The sequence below is a fragment of the Rhinoderma darwinii genome, chromosome 4, assembly GCF_050947455.1.
Source record: "Rhinoderma darwinii isolate aRhiDar2 chromosome 4, aRhiDar2.hap1, whole genome shotgun sequence".
NCBI lineage: Eukaryota > Metazoa > Chordata > Amphibia > Anura > Rhinodermatidae > Rhinoderma > Rhinoderma darwinii.
In genome coordinates, this window is record NC_134690.1 from 194,886,137 (window position 1) to 194,911,584 (window position 25,448).

General features: G+C 46.6%; 1 protein-coding gene across 2 annotated transcripts in view; it reads left to right on the forward strand.

Annotated features, from left to right (window-relative positions):
• Positions 1–25,448, forward strand: part of KCNQ5 (potassium voltage-gated channel subfamily Q member 5) — a 660,896-nt gene that overhangs the window by 519,303 nt on the left and 116,145 nt on the right. For both annotated transcript variants that reach the window (XR_012883164.1, XM_075862030.1), the window contains exon 9: positions 20,591–20,617. Coding sequence is in view for 1 of the 2 variants with exons in the window: in XM_075862030.1 (XP_075718145.1) it covers positions 20,591–20,617 (27 nt within the window). In the remaining variant the exon portion in view is untranslated. The remainder of the gene's footprint in view (positions 1–20,590; positions 20,618–25,448) is intronic.

A 25,448-nucleotide genomic window follows, 5' to 3' on the forward strand; every position in this document is an offset into this window, starting at 1 on the left:
AAATCACGCAGCCGCGCATCATACACGGATGACACATGGAGCTGGCAAGTGATTTTTGCGCGCGCAAAACGCCGCGTTTTTGCGTCCGCAAAAACGCCACGTTCGTGTGAATCCAGCCTTACACAGTTAGATCACATGACTGATAGCAGAATTTAGCTAAACTGCTGTCTGTTTCCAAGGGCAGCCAGCAGAATTTTGAAAGCAACTATGTATATGATTAAAGAAAACAACATGAAATGTAAAAAGAAAAAATCACAAAAGTGTTTAAAAAAATTGCAGAATTTTGTTAAAACTGGAATTATATCTTATAGGAATTATACAGGATTTGGAAAAAATGGCTGCTTTCTTTCCTAAAACACTGCCACACCTGTCTACAGGATGTGCGTGGTATTGCAGCCCAGTCCCATTCACTTGAATGAAACTTTAAATGCAATACCAGACAGAACCCATTGACAGTCACAGGTGTGGTGCTGTTTCTGGAAATAAAGAGCCTTCAATAGCTTAATAAAATCCCCTATAAGGCCGGATTCACACGAGCGTTGCGTTTTTGCGCGCGCAAACAACGCAGCGTTTTGCGCGCGCAAACACTATTTGACAGCTGCGTGTGTCATCCGTGTCTGATGCGCGGCTGCGTGATTTTCGCGCAGCCGGCATCATAGAGATGAGGCTTGTCGACGCCCGTCACTGTCCAAGGTGCTGAAAGAGCTAAATCTTTCAGCACCCTCGACAGTGAATGCCGAACACAACAGCGAAAAACCTGTTAAAAAAAAGATAAAGTTCCTACTTACCAAGAACTTCCCGGCCGTTGCCTTGGTGACGCGTCCTTGGTGACGCGCCTCTCTTGACATCGAGCCCCACCTCCCTGGATGACGCGGCAGTCCAAGTGACCGCTGCAGCCTGTGATTGGCTGCAGCCAGTGCTTGGCCTGTGATTGGCTGGAGCTGTCACTTGAACTGAAGTGTCATCCCGGGAGGTCGGACTGCAGGAAGGAGACAGGAGTAATCGGTAAGTTAGAACTTCGGTTTTTTTTACAGGTTCATGTATTTTGGGATCGCAAGTCACTGTCCATGGTGCTGAAACAGTTTAACTCTTTCAGCACCATGCACAGTGAATGTCCCCCGACGTCGCGGACCGGAATTTTTTTTGCCGGGTTCGGCCAAAACGAGTTTGGCCGAACCCGGTGAAGTTAGCTTCGGTTGTCGGGTTTCGCTAATCGCAAAGACACTCCGTTTGGATGTTCGGAAACAGAAAAGCACGTGGTGCTTTTCTGTTTACATTCATCCTTTTGACAGCTGTTGCGCAAACACGCAGTTCGCACGGAAGTGCTTCCGTGCGACATGCGTGGTTTTCACGCACCCATTGACTTCAATGGGTGCGTGATGCGTTGAAAACGCTGAATCAACGGACATGTCGTGAGTTTTTTGCAACGGAGCAACGCTGCGCAAAAAACGCTGCCATGTCTGCACGGCCCCATTGTCTAATATAGCTACGGGCAACGCACGTGAAAATCACGCTCGTTGCACGCGCGTATTTTACGTTCGTCTGAATAAGCCCTAAAGGCGGGTTCCCACAGGACAGATACGCTGCGTAAAAAATCACGTACCATATCCGACCTGGAACCTGCAGTACATTCTGTCTGAACACCGCACCAAATTGTGGTGCGTTTTTGTTCGGCCGGAATTTCCACTGTGAAAGGCTGTGGTAAAAAACGCTTATACTTACGTAGATCATTGTTATGGCGACGCGTCCCTCCATCGCAGTCCGGTCCGGCCTCCCTGGATGATGCTGCAGTCCATGTGACCGCTGCAGCCTGTGATTGGGGCCTCATGCACTTCCGTCGGCCGTTGTACAGCCGCTAATGACGGTTCCGTGAAACACGCACCGCAAACGGATGGCTTCCGTGCGCAGTCCGTTGTTTCAAGGACCAAATCAATGAAAAGGCCAAGAATGTTCCTTCAAAAACGGACAGGAGTAGGACCTACCCTATTTTTGACGGAATGGCCGCACGGTTCCGTTAAAAAAAACGGAAGTGTGCATGGTCCCATTGAAATGAATGTGTCAGGATGGTATCAGTTAAAACAAGGATAGCACCCTGACGAAAAAAACTGAAGTGGGCACGAGGCCTAAGGGTAATACGTGCATTATTAGGATAGGTTCACATCTGGGTTTGTTTATTTCATTATTCTGCTCCGTCATAGTAGCAGAACAATGTAAAAAACTGAAGTGCTGGATCTGTCTCATGACACCATTGGGTCTCGTCAGGTTTTTGTCATGGTGTTCATCGTTTTAGTGGACATTTTGCGACGGAGGCTTCTAACGAAGTCTCCAATGCACATGTAAACTTTGCCTAAGGCTGGGTTCACACAACCTATTTTCAGGTGTAAACGAGGCGTATTATGCCTCGATTTACGCCTGAAAATACGGCTCCAATACGTCGGCAAACATCTGCCCATTCATTTGAATGGGTTTGCCGACGTACTGTGCCGATGACCTGTAATTTACGCGTCGTCGTTTGACAGCTGTCAAACGACGACGCGTAAAATGACTGCCGCATCAAAGAAGTGCATGACACTTCTTTGGACGTTTTTGGAGCCATTTTCTCATAGACTCCAATGAAAACAGCTCCAAAAACGGACTTAAAAAATGCCGCGAAAAAGCCGCGAAAAACGTGAGTTGCTCAAAAAACGTCTGAAAATCAGGGGCTGTTTTCCCTTGAAAACAGCTCCATATTTTCAGACGTTTTTGGTCACTACGTGTGCACATACCCTTAGGGTATGTGCACACGGTAGCAGGCTTTTACGTCTGAAAAGACAGACTGTTTTCAGGAGAAAACAGCTGCCTCGTTTCAGCCGTAATTGCTCCTCCTCGCATTTTGCGAGGCTTCTCTGACAGCCGTAAATTTTGAGCTGTGCTTCATTGAGTTCAATGAAGAACGGCTCAAATTACGTCTGAAAGAAGTGTCCTGCACTTCTTTGCCGAGGCAGTCAATTTACGCGTCGTCTCTTTGACAACTGTCAAACGACGACGCGTAAATTACAGGTCGTCTGCACAGTACGTCGGCAAACCCATTCAAATGAATGGGCAGATGTTTGCCGACGTATTGTAGCCCTATTTTCAGGCGTAAATCGAGGCATAATACGCCTTGTTTACGTCTGAAAATAGGTCGTGTGAACCCAGCCTTAGAGAAAATACAGTACACACTGGCATATCAAACATTTGCCATAAGGCATTAGTCAATTCTGCTAGATATGTATTATAAGTTTCACAGCATGATTCTGTATATCACTTTTCTAAATTAGAATGCACTGACCTTTATTCAATAACAGGAAAGGCAGCAACCTATTTTTGTCACAGATTTCTCTGCCAGACACAGATTCAAGTATTTTATGTTTGTAATTCAATTTGATTTGATTAACTATTTGGCAGAATTTGCAAAGATGCTACACATTACACATGCCTATCTACAGGACCAATTTGTTGACCAATCATGGCCATGTAGAAATGTTCAGAATGTTTGTTTGTGCATTTAATGTAATGGATTAGAAATAGTGGTGTACATGGAGTAGAAGCGTCCTATAAAAAAAAAACGGTACTCTAACCTTAGCTAAAGCACCTTCCTCTATGGCACACATGTATATAGCAAACACTGAGACCACTAAAGAGATTAACCACTAGACTACCAGGAAAATTAAATGCTTCACAGCTCGAGACCAATAGCTATTTAGTAACTATTTGATCACAATGTGAGAGAGAAGAAATAGATCGGCAATGTCCGAGATATTACAGTTCATTCCCAAAATATAATAGAAGTATAGAGGAGTATAATTTTACATATTAGGGTGTTGCTCAGTACTCATAAGTTTAAGTCCATAACCACATCCAGAAGTGTGGGCCGGAATGGAACCAAAATCAAGGAGATGGCTGTCTCGTGTAGAGTCACGCCAAGTCAAGATGACTCCATGAAAAGTGACCGTCACCTTGCTCTTGCTCCTTACTGGCTTGCTATTGATGTGAATGAGCTGCAGTGAAGAAGGCCTTTGGGTGGGTGCCGTAGTTCAATTCTTCTTATTTCTGGGAAACTTTTTCACCAACCGGTCTTCCCTGGGTAATTATAGACCAGTAAGCTTAACATCCATCGTGGGGAAAATGTTTGAGGGGCTATTGAGGGACTATATACAGGATTATGTGACAAAAAATAGTATTACAAGTGACAGCCAGCACGGTTTTACTAAGGACAGAAGTTCTCAAAGCAACCTGATTTGTTTTTATGAAGAGGTGAGCAGAAGCCTAGAGAAAAGGGATGCTGTGGATATAGTGTTTTTGGACTTTGCAAAGGCATTTGACACTGTCCCCCATAGATGTCTAATGGGTAAATTAAGGACTATAGGTTTAGAAAGTATAGTTTGTAATTAGATTGAGAATTGGCTCAAGGACCGTATCCAGAGAGCTGTGGTCAATGATTCCTACTCTGAATGGTCCCCGGTTATAAGTGGTGTACCCCAGGGTTCAGTGCTGGGACCCCTATTATTCAACTTATTTATTAATGATATAGAGGATGGGATTAATAGCACTATTTTTATTTTTGCAGATGACACCAAGCTATGTAGTAATGTCCAGTCTATGGAAGCTGTTCATGAATTGCAAGCTTATTTAAACAAACTGTTTGGGTGCCCACTTGGCAAATTAAGTTTAATGTGGATAAATGTGAAGTTATTAATATGGGTACCAACAACCTGCATGCGTCATGTGTCCTAGGGGAGCTACACTGGGGGAGTCACTTGTTGAGAAGGATCTGGGTGTACTTGTGGATCATAAACTAAATAACAGCATACAATGTCAATCAGCTGCTTCAAAGGCCAGCAAGATATTGTCGTGTATTAAAAGAGGCATGGACTCGCGGGACAGGGATATAATATTACCACCTTACAAAGCATTAGTGAGGCCTCATCTAGAATATGCAGTTCAGTTCTGCGCTCCAGTTCATAGAAAGGATGCCCTGGAGTTGGAAAAAAAAATACAAAGAAGAGCAACGAAGCTAATTAGGGGCATGGAGAATCTAAGTTATGAGGAAAAATTAAAAGAATTAAACCTATTTAGCCTTGAAAAAAGACGACTAAGGGGGGACATGATTAATTTATATAAATATATTAATGGCACATACAAAAAATATGGTGAAATCCTGTTCCATGTAAAACCCCCTCAAAAAACGAAGGGGCACTCCCTCCGTCTGGAGAAAAAAAGGTTCAATCTGCAGAGGCGACAAGCCTTCTCTACTGTGAGAACTGTGAATCTATGGAATAGTCTACCGCAGGAGCTGATCACAGTAGCTACAGTAGATGGCTTTAAAAAAAGCTTAGATCATTTCCTGGAACAAAAAAATATTAGCTCCTATGTGTAGAAATTTTTACCTTCCCTTTTCCCATCCCTCGGTTGAACTTGATGGACATGTGTCTTTTTTCAACCGTACTAACTATGTAACTAGGTAACCAGGGATATTAAACCCTAACATTTGGATGAATATTGGAAGGAACCCAAAATAATGGTGGCTAAACAAAATAAAACTTAGATATATACTCACCTTTAATTCTGATGTGTTCCCACACAAGCCTTATCGGTCTAGTGTTTACAATACGATGTATTGACACGACTTCTGCTGTGACATTATATAATTACACCCGTAGTAGTGCTGTTGTAATGTGGCAAGTTGATAGTGGACGCTACTGCATTGTAAAAAAACAAGACAGGCATGCTAATACACCATAGACCACAATGAACCAACAAAGATATTAATCCTCAATACGTCAAAGACCCCCAGGCATATTAACTGTTAAACAGACCATGGACCTCCAGAAACATTAACCCTTAAAACAACATGGACCACAAGGGAAATTAAGCCTAAACACCTTTGACTACCTAACAAGTATGTCGAACTTAAAGATTATGGCATAGATGCACACCCTACCTGGTGAGGCAGCTGTCGGCAGCCACATTCAAGCAAAAGAGGAATGAAAAGATGGCTGCACCATTTATTTTTATGGGAGTTATGGACACAGCCAAGCCTGCTTGCTCGGCAGTTTCCATCTCCATAGAAGTGAATGGCCACTCCATTTGCCACTTTATGAGGCGAGATGGGGGTCGGGCGAGCTGAAACCTGCATCCATAAGACATTTATGGCATATCCCATAATTATATACCATAAATGTTTACATTGGGAATACACCTTTAATACTCACCGTATGGCAAAATGTGTAAGACGTACAGCTGTGATCTGTACAAGCAAGAGGTTAAAGTACACTGAGCAGAGGACTAATAAACAGAGAACAGCAGGAGGATTCAGTAGAGTTGCAGTTTGGTTTAGAGGTTTGTAATAGAAAAAGTGGGAAAAGAAAGTATTGCAATGGTGGTAATTTTTTTATGAATTGTGAATGGAATTAATAAATATATGTGCTTTGAGGATACATTTAAAAGAGTCAATGTTGAAATATAAAAATAGAAAACCATGGCACGTTTCTTGAATGCAAGTAAAATATTTATTCATTGATAGAACATATTCAATGCTTTCGTCTGTATATTAGTATGATTTAAATGGCACACAGAAGTCTCTCCTGCCATCGTTTCAGCCCTCCCAGACCTTGCTTTTAGCAGTAATCTGTGAAATGTACAAGTTATACAATTACTGCTAATATCAACATATGAAATAGCCAAAACAATCTGTATCAATAATGTTTATTATATTTATCCCAAAGTATCAAAAAGTGTATAAAAATGTACAGCCTAATAATATGTAACAAAAGATTGCAATAAATTCCCAAGTTAACTTGCATTCATTATTATACAACAGTATCAAAGGCATATAGGGAAAATAACCCAGAATGTAGAGGGGAGGAACATGTGTAATGGACATTAAATATTTCTCATAAAATCAGAAGCAAACTTATAGGCTACATTCACACGACATGAAAAAAAATGGGCATTAAAAACTGATCAACTGTCAGCATCAATCTGTCTCTATATTTTCATCCATTTCCAGTCCGTCTGTCCGTTTTTAAAGGCCGTTTGACATCCGTTTTGCATCCGTTTTTCATGGCCGTTATAAAAACTGATGAATTTCATTTGCCTACTCCAGACCGGCTGGTCTGGAGTGGGCAACTTTGTTTGCTGCGCACACCGTACAGGAAGAGACAAAGTCCATGACGTCTTTGGGCAACGTGGGCCACCAGAACTGACGGGCAATTACGTCTCGCGTGACCTGCCAGCTTGGAACTGTGACCCCCAGCGAAGGATTCTTCCTCTGTCTGCCAGACGTACAAAAGTCCTTCCCGGAGAAATGTCTCTAACTTGCAGAGGGTTAACAGAGAAGATGCAGGAAGGATCAATAATATTCTGTGGGGACTCAGTGTCCTCTGTCTCAAATGACCTAGACAAGGCATTGGCCCTCACATTCTTGTCGGCAGGTCGGTAGTGGAGTTAAAACCGGAACCGACCAATAACAATGACCACATGGCTTGACGAGGATTCAGCCGTTGAGACGTCTGTAGATAGGTCAGGTTCTTTTGGTCCGTGAAGACCAGGATAGGATGAGCTGCGCCTTCCAGTAGGTGTCTCCACTCATGCAGGGCCAGCTTGATGGCCAGTAACTCCGGATCCCTAATTGAGTAGTCGCGCTCTGCGGGAGAAAACAGCTTAGAATAGTAGCCACATACCACAGTCCTGCCTTTCGAGCCTCTCTGGAACAAAAGTGCACCGGCACCAACAGAGGAAGCGTCCACCTCTAAGGAAAACTGTAGGAATACATCAGGGTGATGAAGAATAAAGGCTGACGTGAAGGCCTTTTTTAAGGTTTTAAATGTGACTTCTGCTTCTGGAGTCCACACCTTGGCATTCATAACCTTTTTAGTGAGGGTGGAGATGTAAGCTGTCAATGAAGAGAAGTTGGTAATGAACAGCCGGTAGAGGTTGGCGAATCTCAGGAAGCGTTGTATGGCCCTTAAGCCTTGGGGGCGTGGCCATTCCAGGACAGCCTTTACCTTCTCAGGGTCCATTTTGAGACCCTGATCAGAGATGATATAGCCCAGGAAGGGTTGAGACTTCTTTTCGAACACGCACTTCCCCAGCTTGGCATAAAGATGATTCTCCCTTAATCAAAGCAACGCCTGGCGGACATGACCCTGACGAGTCACAAGATCTGGGGAAAAAATCAAAATGTCATCGAGATACACCACAACACAGACATAGAGGAGATCACGAAAAATGTCATTGACAAATTCTTAAAAGACCGCGGGGGCGTTACACAGGCATGACCAGATATTCGTAGTGTCCATCACGATTATTAAATGCAGTCTGCCACTTGTCACCCTGACGAATCCGGATTAGATTGTAAGCCCCCCGCAGGTCTAGATTAGAAAAAAATCCCCCCCCCCCTGTATGCGATCAAACAGTTCTGAAATCAAAGGCAATTGGTACCTGTTCTTCACCGTGATCTGGTTGAGGCCTCGGCAGTCAATGCAGGGTCGGAGGGATCCATTTTTCTTCTTGACAAAGAAAAACCCTGCTCAGGCCGGGGATGAGGAGTTTCGTATGAAGCCCCTCTCCAGATTCTCCTTAATGTAGGCTGACATAGACTGGGTCTCAGGCAAGGAGAGAGGGTATACTCTACCGCGAGGAGGGGACAAATCCGGAACCAAGTCGATAGGGCAATCATACGCTCGATGTGGAGGCAATGTCTCTGCTTCCTTCTTGTTGAAGACATCTGAGAACAGAGAATAACAAGGAGGCAACCCTGTCAGTGACTGATGCGGAGGAGACTGAGGTGGATGGACATGCACCAGACAGCGGTTTAGACACTTGGGACCCCACTGGAGAACCTCTCCAGAGTTCCAATCCAGGACTGGTGCGTGTAGACGGAGCCAAGGCAAACCCAGCAGCACAGGGTTGACGGCCTTGGGCAGGACAAACAGGGAGATGAGTTCAGAGTGAAGAACTCCCACTTGGAGTCTTAACGGCTTGGTCACAGACAAAACTGGGTCAGGCAAAGGCAGTCCATCTACCGAGGCAACGATCAACGGCCTTTCCAGCAGAACAGTGGGCAACTGAAGAAGATCCACAAGGTCTTGGCAGATGAAATTGGCTGCAGAGCCAGAATCAAGGTAGGCAGAGACTGGATGGGGTCTCTCGCAAGCGACGATGGTCACAGGAATGAGCAGTTTGGAGGAGAGCTCTCTAATAAATGCAGTATCGCCCAGGGTTGTGTCTCCAACCAATCCTAGGCGTTGGGGTTTTTGGCTTCTGAGGACACAGACGCACGACATGGCCAGTGAGGCCGCAATATAAATAGAGTCCAGTGGTGCGCCTGCGCGGTTTCTCTTGAACCGACAGTTTAAGCCGATCCACCTGCATCGGAACCTTGGGAGGAGCAGAAAAAGAAGGCAAGAGGGGTTGCTGGAAGTCTAAGAAGCCGTCTCTGCTGTAGAATCTCTTGAGATCTCTCTCTAAGCCTTATGTCCACTCGAGTAGCAAGTAGAATCAGGTCGTCCAATGGCAGCCTGTAGATCCTCGAGCAGCAAGTTAATCCTTGATCTCGGGCAATAGGCCATGCCAGAAGGATGCCAGATAGATGCTACCAAGGCCTCATTGTTCCAGGACAATTCCCCTGCCTGGGTCTGGAACTGGATGGTGTATTCGCCCACGGAGGCGTCCTCCTGGAGAAGGTTAAAGATAGCAGTGGCTGCCGACGAGACTCATACAGGCTCTTCGAATATGGTACGGAACAACTGCACAAACCCCTGGAAGTCTCGGGTCCCTGTCGTTCCCAGATAGGATTCGCCCACGCCAGGGCCTTGCCGGCAAGTAGAGATATAATGAAGGCGATCCTGGCTCCGTCCGAAGTAAATGCTCGTGCGTGCAGAGTGAAATGGATATGGCATTGGTTCAGAAACCCCCTGCACGAACTTGCGTCTCTATGGAACCGAGGTGGCAATGGCAGCGAGAACCGAGGATCCGAACCGGAGCTGCCAGGAGGTGTAGCAGGAGGGTCGATCGGAGGAGCTTGAATAGGAGCAGAGAAGGAAGTAGCCAGCTAACCCTAGCTGCTGTGCCATGGAGTCTACTGCCACAAGAAGTTTATCCTGTCGTGCTCGCAGATCCTGCAGGTCCACCTGCATGGCTTGGGAGGGTGACTTGCCCTTGAATTGACCAGCAGGGTCCATGGCCTGAGCGTACTGTTACGACGCAGGGTGTGGACCCACTGGGCCGTACTGCGTAGCAGGATAGCAGCTGGCCAACTAGGTACAAAACAATGTTTAGAGTTCAGAAAGGGTACCTGAGGCAATTTAGACAGTAGCGGAGACACAACTGGACTTTCACCGTAGATGGCACCGTAGATGGCACAGTAGATACGATAGTACGGGATAGAGGGTACAGGCAGCAAAAATGGGTAAAACTGGGAACTGGAAAACACTGGGAGACCATTTGCAAGACAAACTTTAGGTATACAACAACGCTCAGTCAAGGAACAAGTGGGCAGAGCCCTTTTTATAGTCCAGCAGCATTCTGGGCTAATTACTGATAATAGACAGCAGGACCCGTACTGGCCCTTTAAAGCCTTGCACGCGCGGGCACGCGCGCCCTGCGGGAACCCGTTGCAGAATCCGGAAGTGAGTGCCGGCGTCTCCTTGGAGGGAGATGCTGCCGGGAACACTGACGTCCATGGCCGGAGCCGTCAGATGGTAAGTCTGAACGACGGTCCGCAGCCATGGACGTTACACTAGCATTTATCTAGCGCTTAAATGTAACTGTAATTCAGATGTGTTTAGAGACAAGTGAATGGACGGACAGCCCTGTCAAGAGAATGGAGATGGACATGTGTTATACACTTTTTGATACTTTGTGATATATATAATAAACATTATTGATACAGATAGTCCTAAAAGGAATAAGTTGATGCTAGCAGTAATTGTATAACTTGTACATTTCACAGATTAATGCCGTGAGCAAGGTCCGGGAAGAACGAAACTTTGGCAGGAGCACAATCTGTGTGCCATTTAAATTATACTATTGTACTGCAGAAAGCATTAGATAATATGTTCTTCTAAATATTTTACTTGCATTCAAGTAACGGGCTGTGGCTAATTGCTGGACAGTCTCCCTACCACGTGGCACCATTGTGATGTATCGGAGTGCCGACTATATCTAACGCATGAGTGTTATATGATAATCTGATTGACTGCAAAAGGGCATTCCAGGGTACAGGTGCAGCACAGGCAAAATCATGGAATTTTGAGCAATTTCCACCCTCTCAGAAAAGCACAAAAATAGATGTTTTTAAATTACTTATCACATAAATTCTATTGTTTCTGGGGTTTTTCATAGCAGACATTTTTGGTCTTGTTAGACCAGGCGCAATATCTCACAGAAATGCTATTTTCAGGAGAGAGCTTAATGAGCATTACACTTCTCATGCCCAGTGTATATTAGTTTTAATGTTGGATTCACACATACACTGTAGCATTTAGGTCAAATTTTCATAATGTTTTTTCAGGCACTTTTTTTTATTTAATTAAAACAAAGTGGTCAGATGTGTCCATATGAAAATATGTTCTTAACTGTAACATCCATGGCCGTGGACCGTCAGGTTTACTCACCCCCTGACGGCCGCAGCCAGGGCCGCCATCAGGGGGGTATTAGGGGTACTACTGTAGGGGTGATGTGAACAGGCCCTAACACAAAAGTTTTGTATTTTTTTAAGCTGGTTCACAAAAAAAAAATAATTCCAAATTCTACTGGACCAACTGCCTATTTAGAGACCGGCAGCAGCTCCAGGAGCGACATCATAAGGGACACACTAGGCGGATATGCTGAGTAAAACTACACAGCTTATCCGCCCTGGTAGCCGCAGGGAATTCCGACAGCAAAACCGCGCCAAATAGTGGCGCAGGTTTGTGACGCACGTCCGCTGCGGGAATCCTGCAGGGAAAAAAAAGTTTAGACTTACCCCGGCCGTAGTCCTGGTGACGCATCTCTCTCTTCTGAATGTAGCCCCGCCTCCTGGGATGACGCTGTAGACCATGTGACCGCTGCAGCAGTCACATGGTATGAAACGTCATGACAGGAGGCCGGGCTGCGCTAAGAATAGAGGATCGCGTCACCAGGACTACGGCCGGGGTAAGTCTAAACTTTTTAATAAATTTAAAAAAGTGCCTTTTTTTTTTTTTTATGTGTGATTTTTGCAGCAGAACCGCAGCATTTCCGCAACAGACGAGCAGCGATCCCACAGAATAAATTGACACCATTATTTTTGCAGCGTGCGGATGAGATTTGTTCAAATCTCATCCACTCTGCTGCGACTGTAATACGCTGCGGATTTTCCACAATAAAATCTGTTGCATAAAATCTGCAGCGTTCATGCCTAGTGTGTTCCTACCCTAAGGCCGGATTTACACGAGCGTGTGCTTTTTGCGTGCGCAAAAACGTGGCGTTTTGCGCATGCAAAAGGTCCATAACAGCTCCGTGTGTCAGCAGCGTATGATGTGTGGCTGCGTGATTTTCGCATCATTATGACACTCTGTTTGTATGTTTGTAGCACGTGGTGCTTTTCAGTTTTCATTCATAGTTTATACGGCTGCGGAAGCGCTGGGCGTGATTTTCATGCACCCATTGAAGTCAACTTGCGTTGACTTCAATGGGTGCGTGATGCGCGAACAATGCACAAATATCGGACATGTCGTAAGTTTTACGCAGCGGACACACGGACACACGCTGCGTGAAAATCACTGACAGTCTGCACGACCCCATAGAGTAACATAGGTCCATGCGAGGCGCGTGAAAATCACGTGCGTTGCACGGATGTATTACACGTTCGTCTGAATAAGCCCTAACAATAAGGCCCAGTTCACAGAGTTTTTGGGCCTTGATATTGACTCGGACACTGCGTCAGAATCAGCACCAAGCAACTTCCAAAGCCGCCTCCCATTGATTTAATCTGAAATCAATGGGAGCCAGTCGCGGAAAAAAGAAAAAGCAGCACGTCCTTTCTTGCCGCGGTTCCGCCTCTGACCTCCCATCGAAATCAATGGGAGGCAGAAAATGAATTTTTCCCTGCGTTTTTTGTCTGCTGTCCTCAATCGCCGCGGGCAAAAAACGCGGCAAGATAGTGTGGGCAGGTCAAAATCTGCCTCAAAATTCGGTGCGCGGTTCCAGGCGGTCGCGAGTTTGCGGGTGCGCGCGATCGGTCGCACGGGCGGCAGTGTTTGACGGGCCCCCATGACGACCCCCATGCTACCCAGGGCCGCCATCAGGGGGGTATTATGGGTACTGATGTGAGAGGCCCAGCCAAACCTAATTGAAAGGGGGGCCCGCAGCTCACAAAAATCCCATTGCAGGGGCCTGTTTTTTTTTCTACCAAAGGCAAGTCGCGGCAGTTGCCGGGCCCCCCTTTCAATTAGGTTTGGCCGGGCCTCTCACATCAGTACCCATAATACCCCCCCTGATGGCGGCCCTGGGTACCATGATATAGTGCTGGACGGAGTACCGTTAACAGGCGGTGCCACTGTAGGGGGGCCCAGAAAATTTAGCTGTAAGGGGCCCTGAAATTCCTGATGGCGGCCCTGGCCGCAGCCATGGTCCTGTGAGAGCTGGGCCGCATCTCCTCCTCAGGAGACGCCAGCGCTCACTTCCGCTTCGCTCTGCTGTGTCCCGTAGATTCACCTGTAACTGTTAATTAATTAGTCCATGATCCTGAACTATAAGAAGGGCTCTGACCTTTTCTGCCTTGCCTGAGCTTTGTTGTCGTTACCTATGTTCGTCTGTGCAAATGGTCCCTTAAGTGTCTTCCAGTTCCCAGTTTTCCCTTTCCTGCTTCCTGTAACCTGTATCCCGTGTAATCTTGATCCAAGTGCCATATAGTATTGGAGTCTACGCCTGCTCCGCCATACCAAGCCTGGTGCCTGCCTGCTGCCAAAGCCCCATCTGAGCCTGTTCAGGTAACTGAACTGAAAGCTACCACAGGTACACCTATTGAACTATAGACCCTGTCCTGTGTCCTGTTGGCCAGCTGCCATACCGTCAAGGTGGTACGGCCCAGTGGGTCCACGTATCCAACGTGACAGTAAGCTCAGGCCATGGACCCCGCTGGTCCGCCTAAGACCATGTTGTTGTTTCAAGCGATGCAGGCAGACCTACGAGATCTGCGTTCACGACAAGACCAACTTCTCCTGGCAGTGAATTCCATTGCACAGCGGCTACATGCACAAGATGCAGCCGCCTCAGCTCCTGTTCCGACTGATCCTCCTGCAACACCTCCTGTCAGCACCAGGGATGATCCCCGATTCTCGCTACCACTACCACCTCGTTATAACGGAGACGCGAGTACCTGCAGAGTGTTTCTCAATCAGTGCCAGATCCACTTCTCTCTACATGCCAGAGCGTTTCCGTCTGATGGTGCCAATATTGCCTTTATTGTTTCTCTCCTCACTGGCAGGGCCCTAACGTGGGCGAATCCGATCTGAGAACGACAGGGACCAGAGACCCGTGACTTCCAGGGATTCCTCCGGACATTTCGTATAGTGTTTGAGGAGCCTGGACGAGTGTCGTCAGCAGAGTCCTCATTGTTGAACCTGCGCCAGGGGGACACCTCCGTGGGCGAGTACGCCATTCAATTCCGCACCGTGGCAGGAGAGCTGTCCTGAAACGATGAGTATCTAGTGGCTACATTCTGGCAGGGACTCTCGTCCGAGATCAAGGACGAATTGGCTGCTCGTGATCTGCCATCCACCCTGGATGGCCTCATTTTGCCTGCCACCCGGGTTGATATGAGGCTTCGGGAACGATCACAGGAGATTCGTCAGGAGAGAAGACTCCCGAGGCTGGCCCCCACTTTCCAGAAGCTTCCGTCACCCTCACCAGATGGCTCATCTGAAGAGCCTATGCAAGTAAACCGACTTAAATTATCCATACAGGAGAAACAACGCAGACGCACTTCGGGACTTTGTCTTTATTGCGGCCTCAGAGGCCATGTTGTGCGTCTGTGGTTGGGGAGACAACCCTAGGCGACACTGCGCTGGATAGAGACTTTTCCTCTAAACTCTGCATCCCCGTGACTATTATGACCAGCGAGAAGAACCACCGGGTCTCTGCCTACCTTGACTCTGGGTCGGCAGCCAGGTTTATCCACAAGGATTTAGTGGATCTCCTCCAGTTGCCTACAATCTCTCTGGAGAGGCCATTGATCGTCGCCTCAGTGAATGGACTACCTCTGCCAGACCCGATTATAGCCTTGACCAAAACACTGAGGCTCCAGGTAGGAGCTCTTCATACTGAACTCATCTCATTTCTTGTTCTATCCAAGGCCGTCAATCCTGTACCACTGGGTCTGCCCTGGCTCCAACTACATGCCCCAGTTCTGGACTGGAAATCCAGAGAGGTTCTCCAGTGGGATCCCAAGTGCCTCGACCGCTGCCTGGGGAAGATCCATCTGGTCCCGCCTCCTCGTCCTCAGTCCTTGACGGGAGTGCCTTCTCATTATGCCATGTTTTCGGATGTCTTCAGCAAGCAGGAGGCGGAGACGTTGCCTCCACACCATGCGTATGACTGTCCTATCGAGCTGGTTCCTGATGCCTCTCTTCCCCGTGGTAGGAAATACCCTCTCTCCTTGCCAGAGACTCAGTCCATGTCCGCCTACATTAAGGAGAATCTAGAGAGAGGTTTCATGTGGGAAATTCCTCCTCCCGGGCAGGAGCCGGGTTCTTCTTCGTCAAGAAAAAAGACGGTTCTCTGCGACACTGTATCGACTACCGAGTCTCAATCAGATCACGGTCAAGAATAAATATCCACTGCCATTGATTTCTGAACTTTTTGACCACATACGTGGAGCTAAAAAAAATTCCAAATTAGATCTGCGTGGGGCTTACAACCTAAGGCCAGATTTACACGAGCGTGTGCGTTTTGCGCGCGCAAAAAAACGCTGCGTTTTGCGCGCGCAAAAGGCATTTGACAGCTCCGTGTGTCATCCGTGTATGATGCGCGGCTGCGTGATTTTCACGCAGCCGCCATCATAGAGATGAGGTAGTCGACGCCCGTCACTGTCCAAGGTGCTGAAAGAGCTAACTGATCGGCAATAACTCTTTCAGCACCCTCGACAGTGAATGCCGATCACAATATACACCAACCTGTGAATAAGAAAAGACGTTCAAACTTACCATGAACTGCCTGCTTCCTCCAGTCCGGTCTCACGGCGGTTGCCTTGGTGACGCGCCCCTCTCTTGTCATCCGGCCCCACCTCCCAGGATGACGCGGCAGGCCATGAGACCGCTGCAGCCTGTGATTGGCTGCAGCCTGTGCTTGGCCTGTGATTGGCTGCAGCTGTCACTTGGCCTGAATTGTCATCCCGGGAGGTCGGACTGGAGGAAGGAGCCGGGACTTATCGGTAAGTCCGAACTTCTGTTTTTTTTTACACGTATATGTATATTGTGATCGAAAGTCACTGTCCATGGTGCTGAAACAGTTTAAGTCTTTGAGCACCGTGGGCAGTGACTGTCTCCTGACGTCGCGTACCCGAACATTTTTTGCCGGGTTCGGTCAAAACGAGTTCGGCCGAACCCGGTGAAGTTCGGGGCGCTCATCTCTAATTTGACACTCCGTTTGGATGTTTGTAAACAGAAAAGCACGTGGTGCTTTTCTGTTTACATTCATCCTTTTGACAGCTCTTGCGTGATTTTCGCGCATGCAACGCAGGACCGTCCGTGTGGCATGCATTGTTTTCACGCACCCATTGAAGTCAATGGGTGCATGTTGCGTGAAAAACGCAAGAATATAGAACATGTCGTGAGTTTTACGCAACGCACTCACGCAGCGCAAAATTCACGCATCGTCTAAACAGTCCCATAGAGTAATATAGGTGCGTACGACACGCGTGAAAAGCACGCGCGTCGCACGCGCGTATATTACGCTCGTGTAAATGAGGCCTAATTCAGATTCGCCGAGGTGACGATTGAGGGAAAATCGCCTGTATGCCAAGTTGGAGAAGGGCATGTTTGAGAAAAACTCTCTACCCTTCCTGGACTACATCATATCGGACCATGGTCTTAAAATGGATCCGGAGAAAGTGAAGGCCGTACTGGGTTGGCCACGCCCTCAAGGCTTAAGGTCCATATAGCGTTTTCTGGGATCCACCAATTTTTACCAACAATTCATCCCAGACTTCTCTTCACTGACATCTCCCATCTCTATTCTCACCAAAAAGGGCATGAACGCCAAGTTGCGGACTCCAGAGGCGGAATCCGCATTTAATAGCCTAAAGAGTGCCTTCATGTCAGCCTCTACCCTCCATCATCCTGATGAATCTAGACAGTTTTCGTTGGCGGTGGTCGCCTCCTCTGTCGGTGCTGGTGCACTCCTGTTCCAACGAGGTCCCAAGGGCAAGGAAAACGTATGTGGCTATTACTCGAAACTCTTCTCTTTTGCAGAACGCAACTACTCGATTGGGGATCGGGAGTTACTTGCCATCAAATTGGCCCTGGAGAAGTGAAGATGTCCGCGAAAATCATCCAATCCTGATTTTCACGGACCACAAGAATCTCACCTATCTCCAGACGGCCCAACGACTGAAGCCTCGTCAGGCCAGGTGGTCGCTGTTCTTTGCCAGCTTCCATTTTGAGCTCCATTATCGCCCGGCCAACAAGAATGTGAGGGCCGATGCCTTATCCAGGTCATTCGAGACGGAGGAAACCATGGAATCTCCACAGAACATTATTGATCCATCTTGTATTGTCTCTGTCAACCCCTCAAGTTTGGTACATTCCTCCGGGAAGGACTTTTTCTGCACCTGGCTGACAGAGGGATAATCCTCCGCTGGGGACACTGCCCTAGACTGGCAGGTCACACGGCTACCCGTAAGACCCTAGACCTGATTGCCCGTCATTTCTGGTGGCCCACACTGCCCAAAGACATCATGGACTTTGTTTCTTCCTGCTCGGTGTGTGCAGCTAACAAGGTCGCTCACTCCAAACCTCCTGGCTTGCTCCAACTGCTGCCTGTGCCCGATGCTCCCTGGCAGCATATAACAATGGACTTGGTTATGGATCTTCCCCCCTCTGCGGGATGCAGTACTGTCTGGGTGGTGGTGGACTCATTTTCGAAGATGGCCCTATTCGTTCCACTGAGCGGCCTTCCTTCTGCTCCTCGACTGGTCAACCTCTTCATCCAACACATCTTCTGCCTGCACGGCATGCCGCGGCATATTGTGTCTGATCGGGGGGTCCAGTTCCCCTCTAGGTTCTGGAGAGCCCTCTGGAAACTTCTCAATCTAAGATTGGAATTTTCCTCAGCCTACCATCCTCAGTCCAATGGTCAAGTCGAGAGGATCAATGAGATCTTGGAGAACTGCCTACACCACTTCATATCCAAGCAGAATGATGACTGGGTGCAGCTTCTTCCACGGGCCGAGTTCTCATACAATAATCACACTAGCGAGTCCACAAGAACCGCACCTTTCTTCATTGGCTACGGCCAACACCCACAAATTTCTCTCCTGGTGTCCATTATGTCAGAGGTTCCAGCAACTGATTCTGCTTTTAGGGACTTCCGGCAGATCTGGCGGCAGACTCGATCCTCCATTCTGCTGGAGGTCGATCGCATGAAACGGAAGGCAGACACAAGGAGAAGAGAACTTCCTCAATTTCTCCCAGGCACCAAGGTCTGGCTGTCCTCCAGTAATATCCAACTGAGAGTGCCATCATACAAGTTTGCTCCTAGGTTCCTCGGACCCTTCGAGATCCTACAGTAGATTAATTCTGTCTCCTACAAGCTTCGGCTGCCTCCTACCCTTAAGATCTCTAACTCCTCCCATGTCTCCCTCCTGAAGCCGGTGGTCCTTAACCGCTATACCAAGATTCCTAGCCCTGGAGTGGCTTCCAGCGGTCCTTCAGATACCTTCGAGGTTAAGTAGATCCTGGACACCAAGAGAGCAGGAGGAAGAACTTTTTATTTGGTGGATTGGAAGGGGTTTGGTCCTGAAGAGAGGTTCTGGGAGCGAGAGGAGAACCTCAATGCTCTTACCTTCCTGAAGAAGTTTCTCTCCCGCTCTGGCGTAAGAGGGGGGATACTGTAACATCCATGGCCGCGGACCGTCAGGTTTACTCACCCCCTGACATGGTCCGCTTAGCTCTGCTGTGTCCCGTAGAGTGCGCGCGCATGTTCGTGTTCGGTCTTAAAGGGCCAGCGCGCGCACACCTGAATCTGTTAATTAATTAGCACATGATCCTGGACAATAAGAAAGGCTCTGCAGCTTTCTGCCTTGCCTGAGCTTTGTTGTAGTTACCTTAAGTGTCTTCCAGTTCCCAGTGTTCCCGTTCCTGCTTCCTGTAACCTGTATCCCGTGTTATCTTGATCCAAGTGCCGTATAGTATTGGAGTCCTGCTGCGCTGAGTCTACGCCTGCTCCACTACACCAAGCCTGGTGCCTGCCTGCTGCCAAAGCACCGTCTGAGCCTGTCCAGCTACTGTCTGAAAGTTACCACAGGTACACCTATTGAACTATATACCTTGTCCTGTGTCCTGTTGGCCAGATGCCATACCGTCAAGGCGGCACGGCCCAGTGGATCCACGTACCCAACGTGACATTAACAGACAATACTTTTTCACTTGTGGTATTTTGTTTTATGTTCTTATGCCATTTTTTAAATCCATGTTGTTTTTGCAAAATCACAGCATGCTCCGAGTTTGGCGTTTTTCCACCCATAGACCTCAGTTTTTTCAAAAACAGCATCTGAATGACATATCTCTTGCATTCATTTGTAACTACTTTGGGTGAGAGTGCTCTTTAAGGTCTCATGCACCCAACCATATTATAGATCTGTGTGGTACAGATGTGTAATATGGCACCCGTAGCCTTCTATGTGCCCATAGTGTACCTGTTTGACTTGTTATACAACAAACAATATTATCAATACATTTGCTACCATTACTTTAATCTAAAGACGCACTAAACAACTCACAAAACCATTAAGAAAAATAGTAATTAAATAGAAGTATAGATTTTTAGAGCATTTTGGGACATTTATTTGGAGCCTAGGGCTATAGGGACTTTAGTAGGTACTTCTCAAGTACTGTGAAGAGCAATTGTTAGACAAACACATTTGTATGGTTATATAACCTGCTTAAAAGAAGATTATAATTGTAATACAAGCAGAAAAATATAAACCACATACAGTTCATTTATATTTCAAATTATTCCATGAGAGACAACTATTAATTGACTTTAATCTACTTCATCACTGCAGATACTTTTATTCTTATTAAAAGTCTACAGCTTTCTGTAAAGTTTGTGTCAGCAATGCATTCGCCTCATTGAGTGCTTTGCCAGTCTGGTGTGATATGTACTGAGCATGCTGCATGAGGACTGTGGGGAAAATATCTGTGATGTGTTTGCTTCAGAGCCTTGTTGCCGCTGTTTAAGCTAACAGCGCATTGTATGTTGTGTATCCCATAATCAATGATAATTAAATTTCCTATTGTCTTATCCAATGTTTATATCATAATATTAATACAGTTTGCTTAATTACATTATTTTTCTTTTTTTTTTCATTTGCTAATACCTGAAGGAAAGAACAAGGAGAGACATCTGGAAGGTTTGTATCGAAATTATTTATTCTCCCTTAATTAATTTGATATATATTACATTTTATATGGATTATATGCATATTTAATATAAAAATGAAGTTATGAACGTATTGCAATCTCAGTCCTTTTTTTGATACAGTAGAACTCCAATCACAGCCGCTTAACCACTTAGGTGCCATGGTCACAGGGCCGGCCTTAGGATAGATGGCGCCTTGTGCAAAATTTTCTTTCGGCGCCCCACCCAATTATAAAAAAATGCCCCATAAAAGAGTATAATGCCCCCACACAGTATATTGCCCCACACACCGTATTATGCCCTTTTAATGCCCCCAATACAGTATAATGTCCCCCAAGTGTCCCCACAAAGTATGAATAATGTGTTGGTTGGTTTTTACTCACCACTGTGCGCTCCTTCTCTGCTTCAGCCCAGGAGTCTGACATACATTGCATTGTAATGTAACATTACACGTCACGTGTCAATTTCAGTGCAGCGCCAGCACCGATGCAGAGAAGAACCAGGGCCGGTTTTAGACAAATTGTGGCCCTGGGCAAAGTTAAAACTGGGGCCCCAAAAACTGAATTATTGTATCAATAATGCAATCCATTCAGAAGGCGGTCTGCAGAGAACTGCATCGCTGATATCTACCTCATCTAGGAGTGTTGCCAGCCCCAAAGCATTAGTCTCCCCTCTCACACAAACATATATATACTGTTATTGAATAATACCACCACATCATAACCACATAGTGATTAAATAATACCCCCATACTGTTACTGAATAATACCTCCACACCATAATCACATAGTGACTGTATAATACCCCCATACTGTTACTGAATAATACCCCCATACTGTTGCTGAATAATACCCTTATACTGTTGCTGAATAATACCCCATACTGTTACTGAATAATATCCCCATACTGTTACTGAATGATACTGCCACATCATAACCACATAGTGACTGAATAATACCCCCATACTGTTAATAAATAATACTGCCACACCATAACCACATAGTGACTGATTAATACCACCATATTGTTACCATATTGTAGATAACACCATACAGCCCCCACTCTAGAGAACGCCATACAGCCCCCACTCTAGAGAACGCCATACAGAGTCCCCCTCTGTAGATAACGCCATACAGCCCCCCCTGTAGAGAACGCCATACAGCCCCCTGTAGATAACGCCATACAGCCCCCACTGTAGAGAACGCCATACAGCCCCCACTGTAGAGAACGCCATACAGCCCCCCCTGTAGGGAACGCCATACAGCCCCCCCTGTAGGGAACGCCATACAGCCCCCCCTGTAGATAACGCCATACAGACCCCCCGTAGATAATGCCATACAGACCCCCCCTGTAGATAACGCCATACAGACACCCCTCTATAGATAACGCCATACAGCCCCCTCTGTAGATAACGCCATACAGACCCCCCTGTAGATAACGCCATACAGCCCCCTGTAGATAACGCCATACAGCCCCCTGTAGATACTGCCACACCATAAACACATAGTGACTGAATAATACCGCCATATTGTTACTGAACAATACCTCCACGCCATAACCACATAGTGACTGAATAATACTGCCACACTGTTACTGAATAATACCTCCACACTATAACCACATAGTGACTGAATAATACCCCCATACTGTTCCCGAATAATACCCCATACTGTTACTGAATAATATCCCCATACTGTTACTGAATGATACTGCCACACCATAAAAACATAGTGACTGAATAATACCCCCATACTGTTAATAAATAATAATGCCACACCATAACCACATAGTCACTGAATAATACCGCCATATTGTTACTGAATAATACCTCCACACCATAACCAGATAGTGACTGAATAATACCGCCATACTGTTACTGAATAATACCCCCATACTGTTACCGAATAAAGCTGCCACATCACAGCCACAGTGACTAAATAATACCTCCATACAGTTACTGATTAATACCGCCACACCATAACCACATAGTAATTGAATAATGTCCCCATATTGTTTCTGAACAATGACACCACACCATAACCACATAGTGACTGAATAATACCCCAATACCATTACTGAATAAAAAACACTAAACAAAGACCAATATTACCACTATATAATGACGATATAGCGGTAGATGTCAGTTATACACATGAGCTCTGCAAACTATATAATATTAATACCATATAGCAACCAAATAGTGGTAGATGGCAGTTATGCACCTAAGCTCTGCAGACGATATAATATTACCCCCATATAGGGACCATATAGCTGCATATGTCAGTTATACACATGAGCTCCGCAGACGATATAATATTAATCCCATATAGCGACCATATAGTGGTAGATGGCAGTTATACACAGGAGCTCTGCAAGCGATATAAGTGATTACAGCACATTTATATCTAGTGACTCACAGGTGATGTTTTCTCTGATTAGAGTCGTTCACTTTCCCTCTTTTTCTCCATCCGGCCCAGACCACACTAACGATTTATTCCAGCCACGACTCGTCTCTGCAGAATTTGACACACAGACATTCTTGCTTTTCCAGCATCCTCCACACCTATATCCCTTCCTCTAAACAAACTCGTGATTCACAGTGCCCCAGACAGTAATAATGATCCCTCAGTGCTCAACACAATAAAAGTGCCCCATCAGTAACCGTGCCCCCTTTCTGCCCCCACAGAATAATAATGCCCCTTTGTGCCCTGTCGAATGTGTCACTGCATCCCCTGTAGATAGCGCCACACACACACACAGCCCTTGTAGATAGCGCCACACATGCAGCCCCCCTCTTGTAGATCGTGCCACACAGCCACCCCCCTTTGAAGATAGAGCCACACAGCCCCCTTGTAGATAGTGCCACATCCCCCTTGTAGATAGTGCCCCATGCCCACTAGCCACACCCCCCTTGCCATACAGCCCCCCTAGTTAGTGCTAAACAGCCCTCCCCATGTATAGTGCAACGCAGCCTCCCCTAGTAGATAGTGCCACACAGCCCACCGCCCCTGTATAGTGCCACAGAGCCTTCCCCCCTTTATAGTGCCACCTCCCCTGGTAGAGAATGCCACACAGCCCCCTTGTAGATAGTGCCACATCCCCCTTGTAGATAGTGCCCCATGCCCACTAGCCACACCCCCCTTGCCATACAGCCCCCCTAGATAGTGCTAAACAGTCCTCCCCATGTATAGTGCCACGCAGCCTCCCCTAGTAGATAGTGCCACACAGCCCACCACCCCTGTATAGTGCCACAGAGCCTTCCCCCCTTTATAGTGCCACCTCCCCTGGTAGATAATGCCACACAGCACTCTTGTAGATAGTGTCAGACAGCCCTCCACCCTGTATAGTGCCACACAGCCCCCCTTGTACATAGTGCCACACAGCAATCCCCCGTTTTAGATACCCAGCCCCCCCAAAACAATTACTTATCCAGCCCTGTTCCCGCGACGGACGGAGTGCCCCATCGCCTCCAGACAGGACACATGCGCAGACCAGCATGATGCAGTGACATCCTTACGCCGGTCTGCGCAGGGACTCTGTCGCAGTGTCTTATAGGCTGCAGGCCTAACGTGACCTGCAGCCTATACTATTCAATTGTATCTGCGTCCTGAGGACGCAGATACAAGTGAATGTTGCAGTCGCTAGCACCCCCCCCCCCCCCCCCCTGCTGCCATCGATGCCACCGGGCCTCCCGACCTATAAGTGTTATGTGCCAGGCTAGGGGGCGCCCTCATGCTGCGGGCCCCGTAGCAGCCACTTCAGAAATGCAAGAGGGGGAGCCAGCGCAGCAATCTAACAGGTCACACACCCCAAAGGCCGGCACTGCATGGTCAATAGCATGTAAGCCAATTGCAGGATGCTAATGGGTTGCCTAATGAAAGCCCCCAGGTCTGCCATATTTGTCCTCCTATTTGTCCTTCCAGATGCTTGGAAGGGGTTAAAGGGGCTCTCTCACTAGGACAATTCCTGCCCATATCCTCTATTAAACATCATGGATGTCATAGAGGGGGTCCCTCTTTTTAGATGCTGTTTTCTTCCAAGTGCAACAATGTAAATTCTTATTGTCACCCTCTCAGTCCCCCTTTTACAATGTAGAATGGGGATGTTAAAGAGACTGTGACCAGAGATTTTTTGATAACAGTAAGCTAGTGGAAGCTGCATTGCATTACACAGTGTATAACCCGCAACCTGATTGGTTGAAAGAGATCACATGAACAAGATCTCTACATAAGACAGTAACAAGGTTCCTCTTGATAGATCAGCCAAAACTGAAACATTGGCCCACAGGCCTATTTTTTGCTTTTGTGCATGTCAGCTTTTTGGAGTAGGTTTTGCAAAAATTTTTTATCTAATGTCGCATTACATTTGCTTATTGTATTGCATTTGAAATTGGAGAAGCTGTCGCGATTTTTAAAAATGTTACAGAGTTCTGCCCATAACCACACCCTGTGGCAGGTGATAACCAAAAGTGGTGGTGCAAGATGTCATTCTTTTGGTCGTAATTAAATAATACATAAGGAGGAACTTAAATACGTCTCTTTTCACCTTATAAATCCAGGCAAATAAATGGTACAGAGCAATAATACATGTGGGCCACTGTTTAACATTAATTGCCTAATTTCTTAAAGGGAATGTGTCATCAGAAAATTACCTATTGTTTAAATTAGTTTTTATGATAAACATTTATTTTTATTTTTTTTACTTATCGTAATGTTTTGTTTTTTTATCTATGTCATTATCTATATTAAAAAATAATCCTAAAATCGTGCAGCGTTCACCCTGGCCACTGAGCCTCATAATAGACGGACACTTGCTGTAGAGAT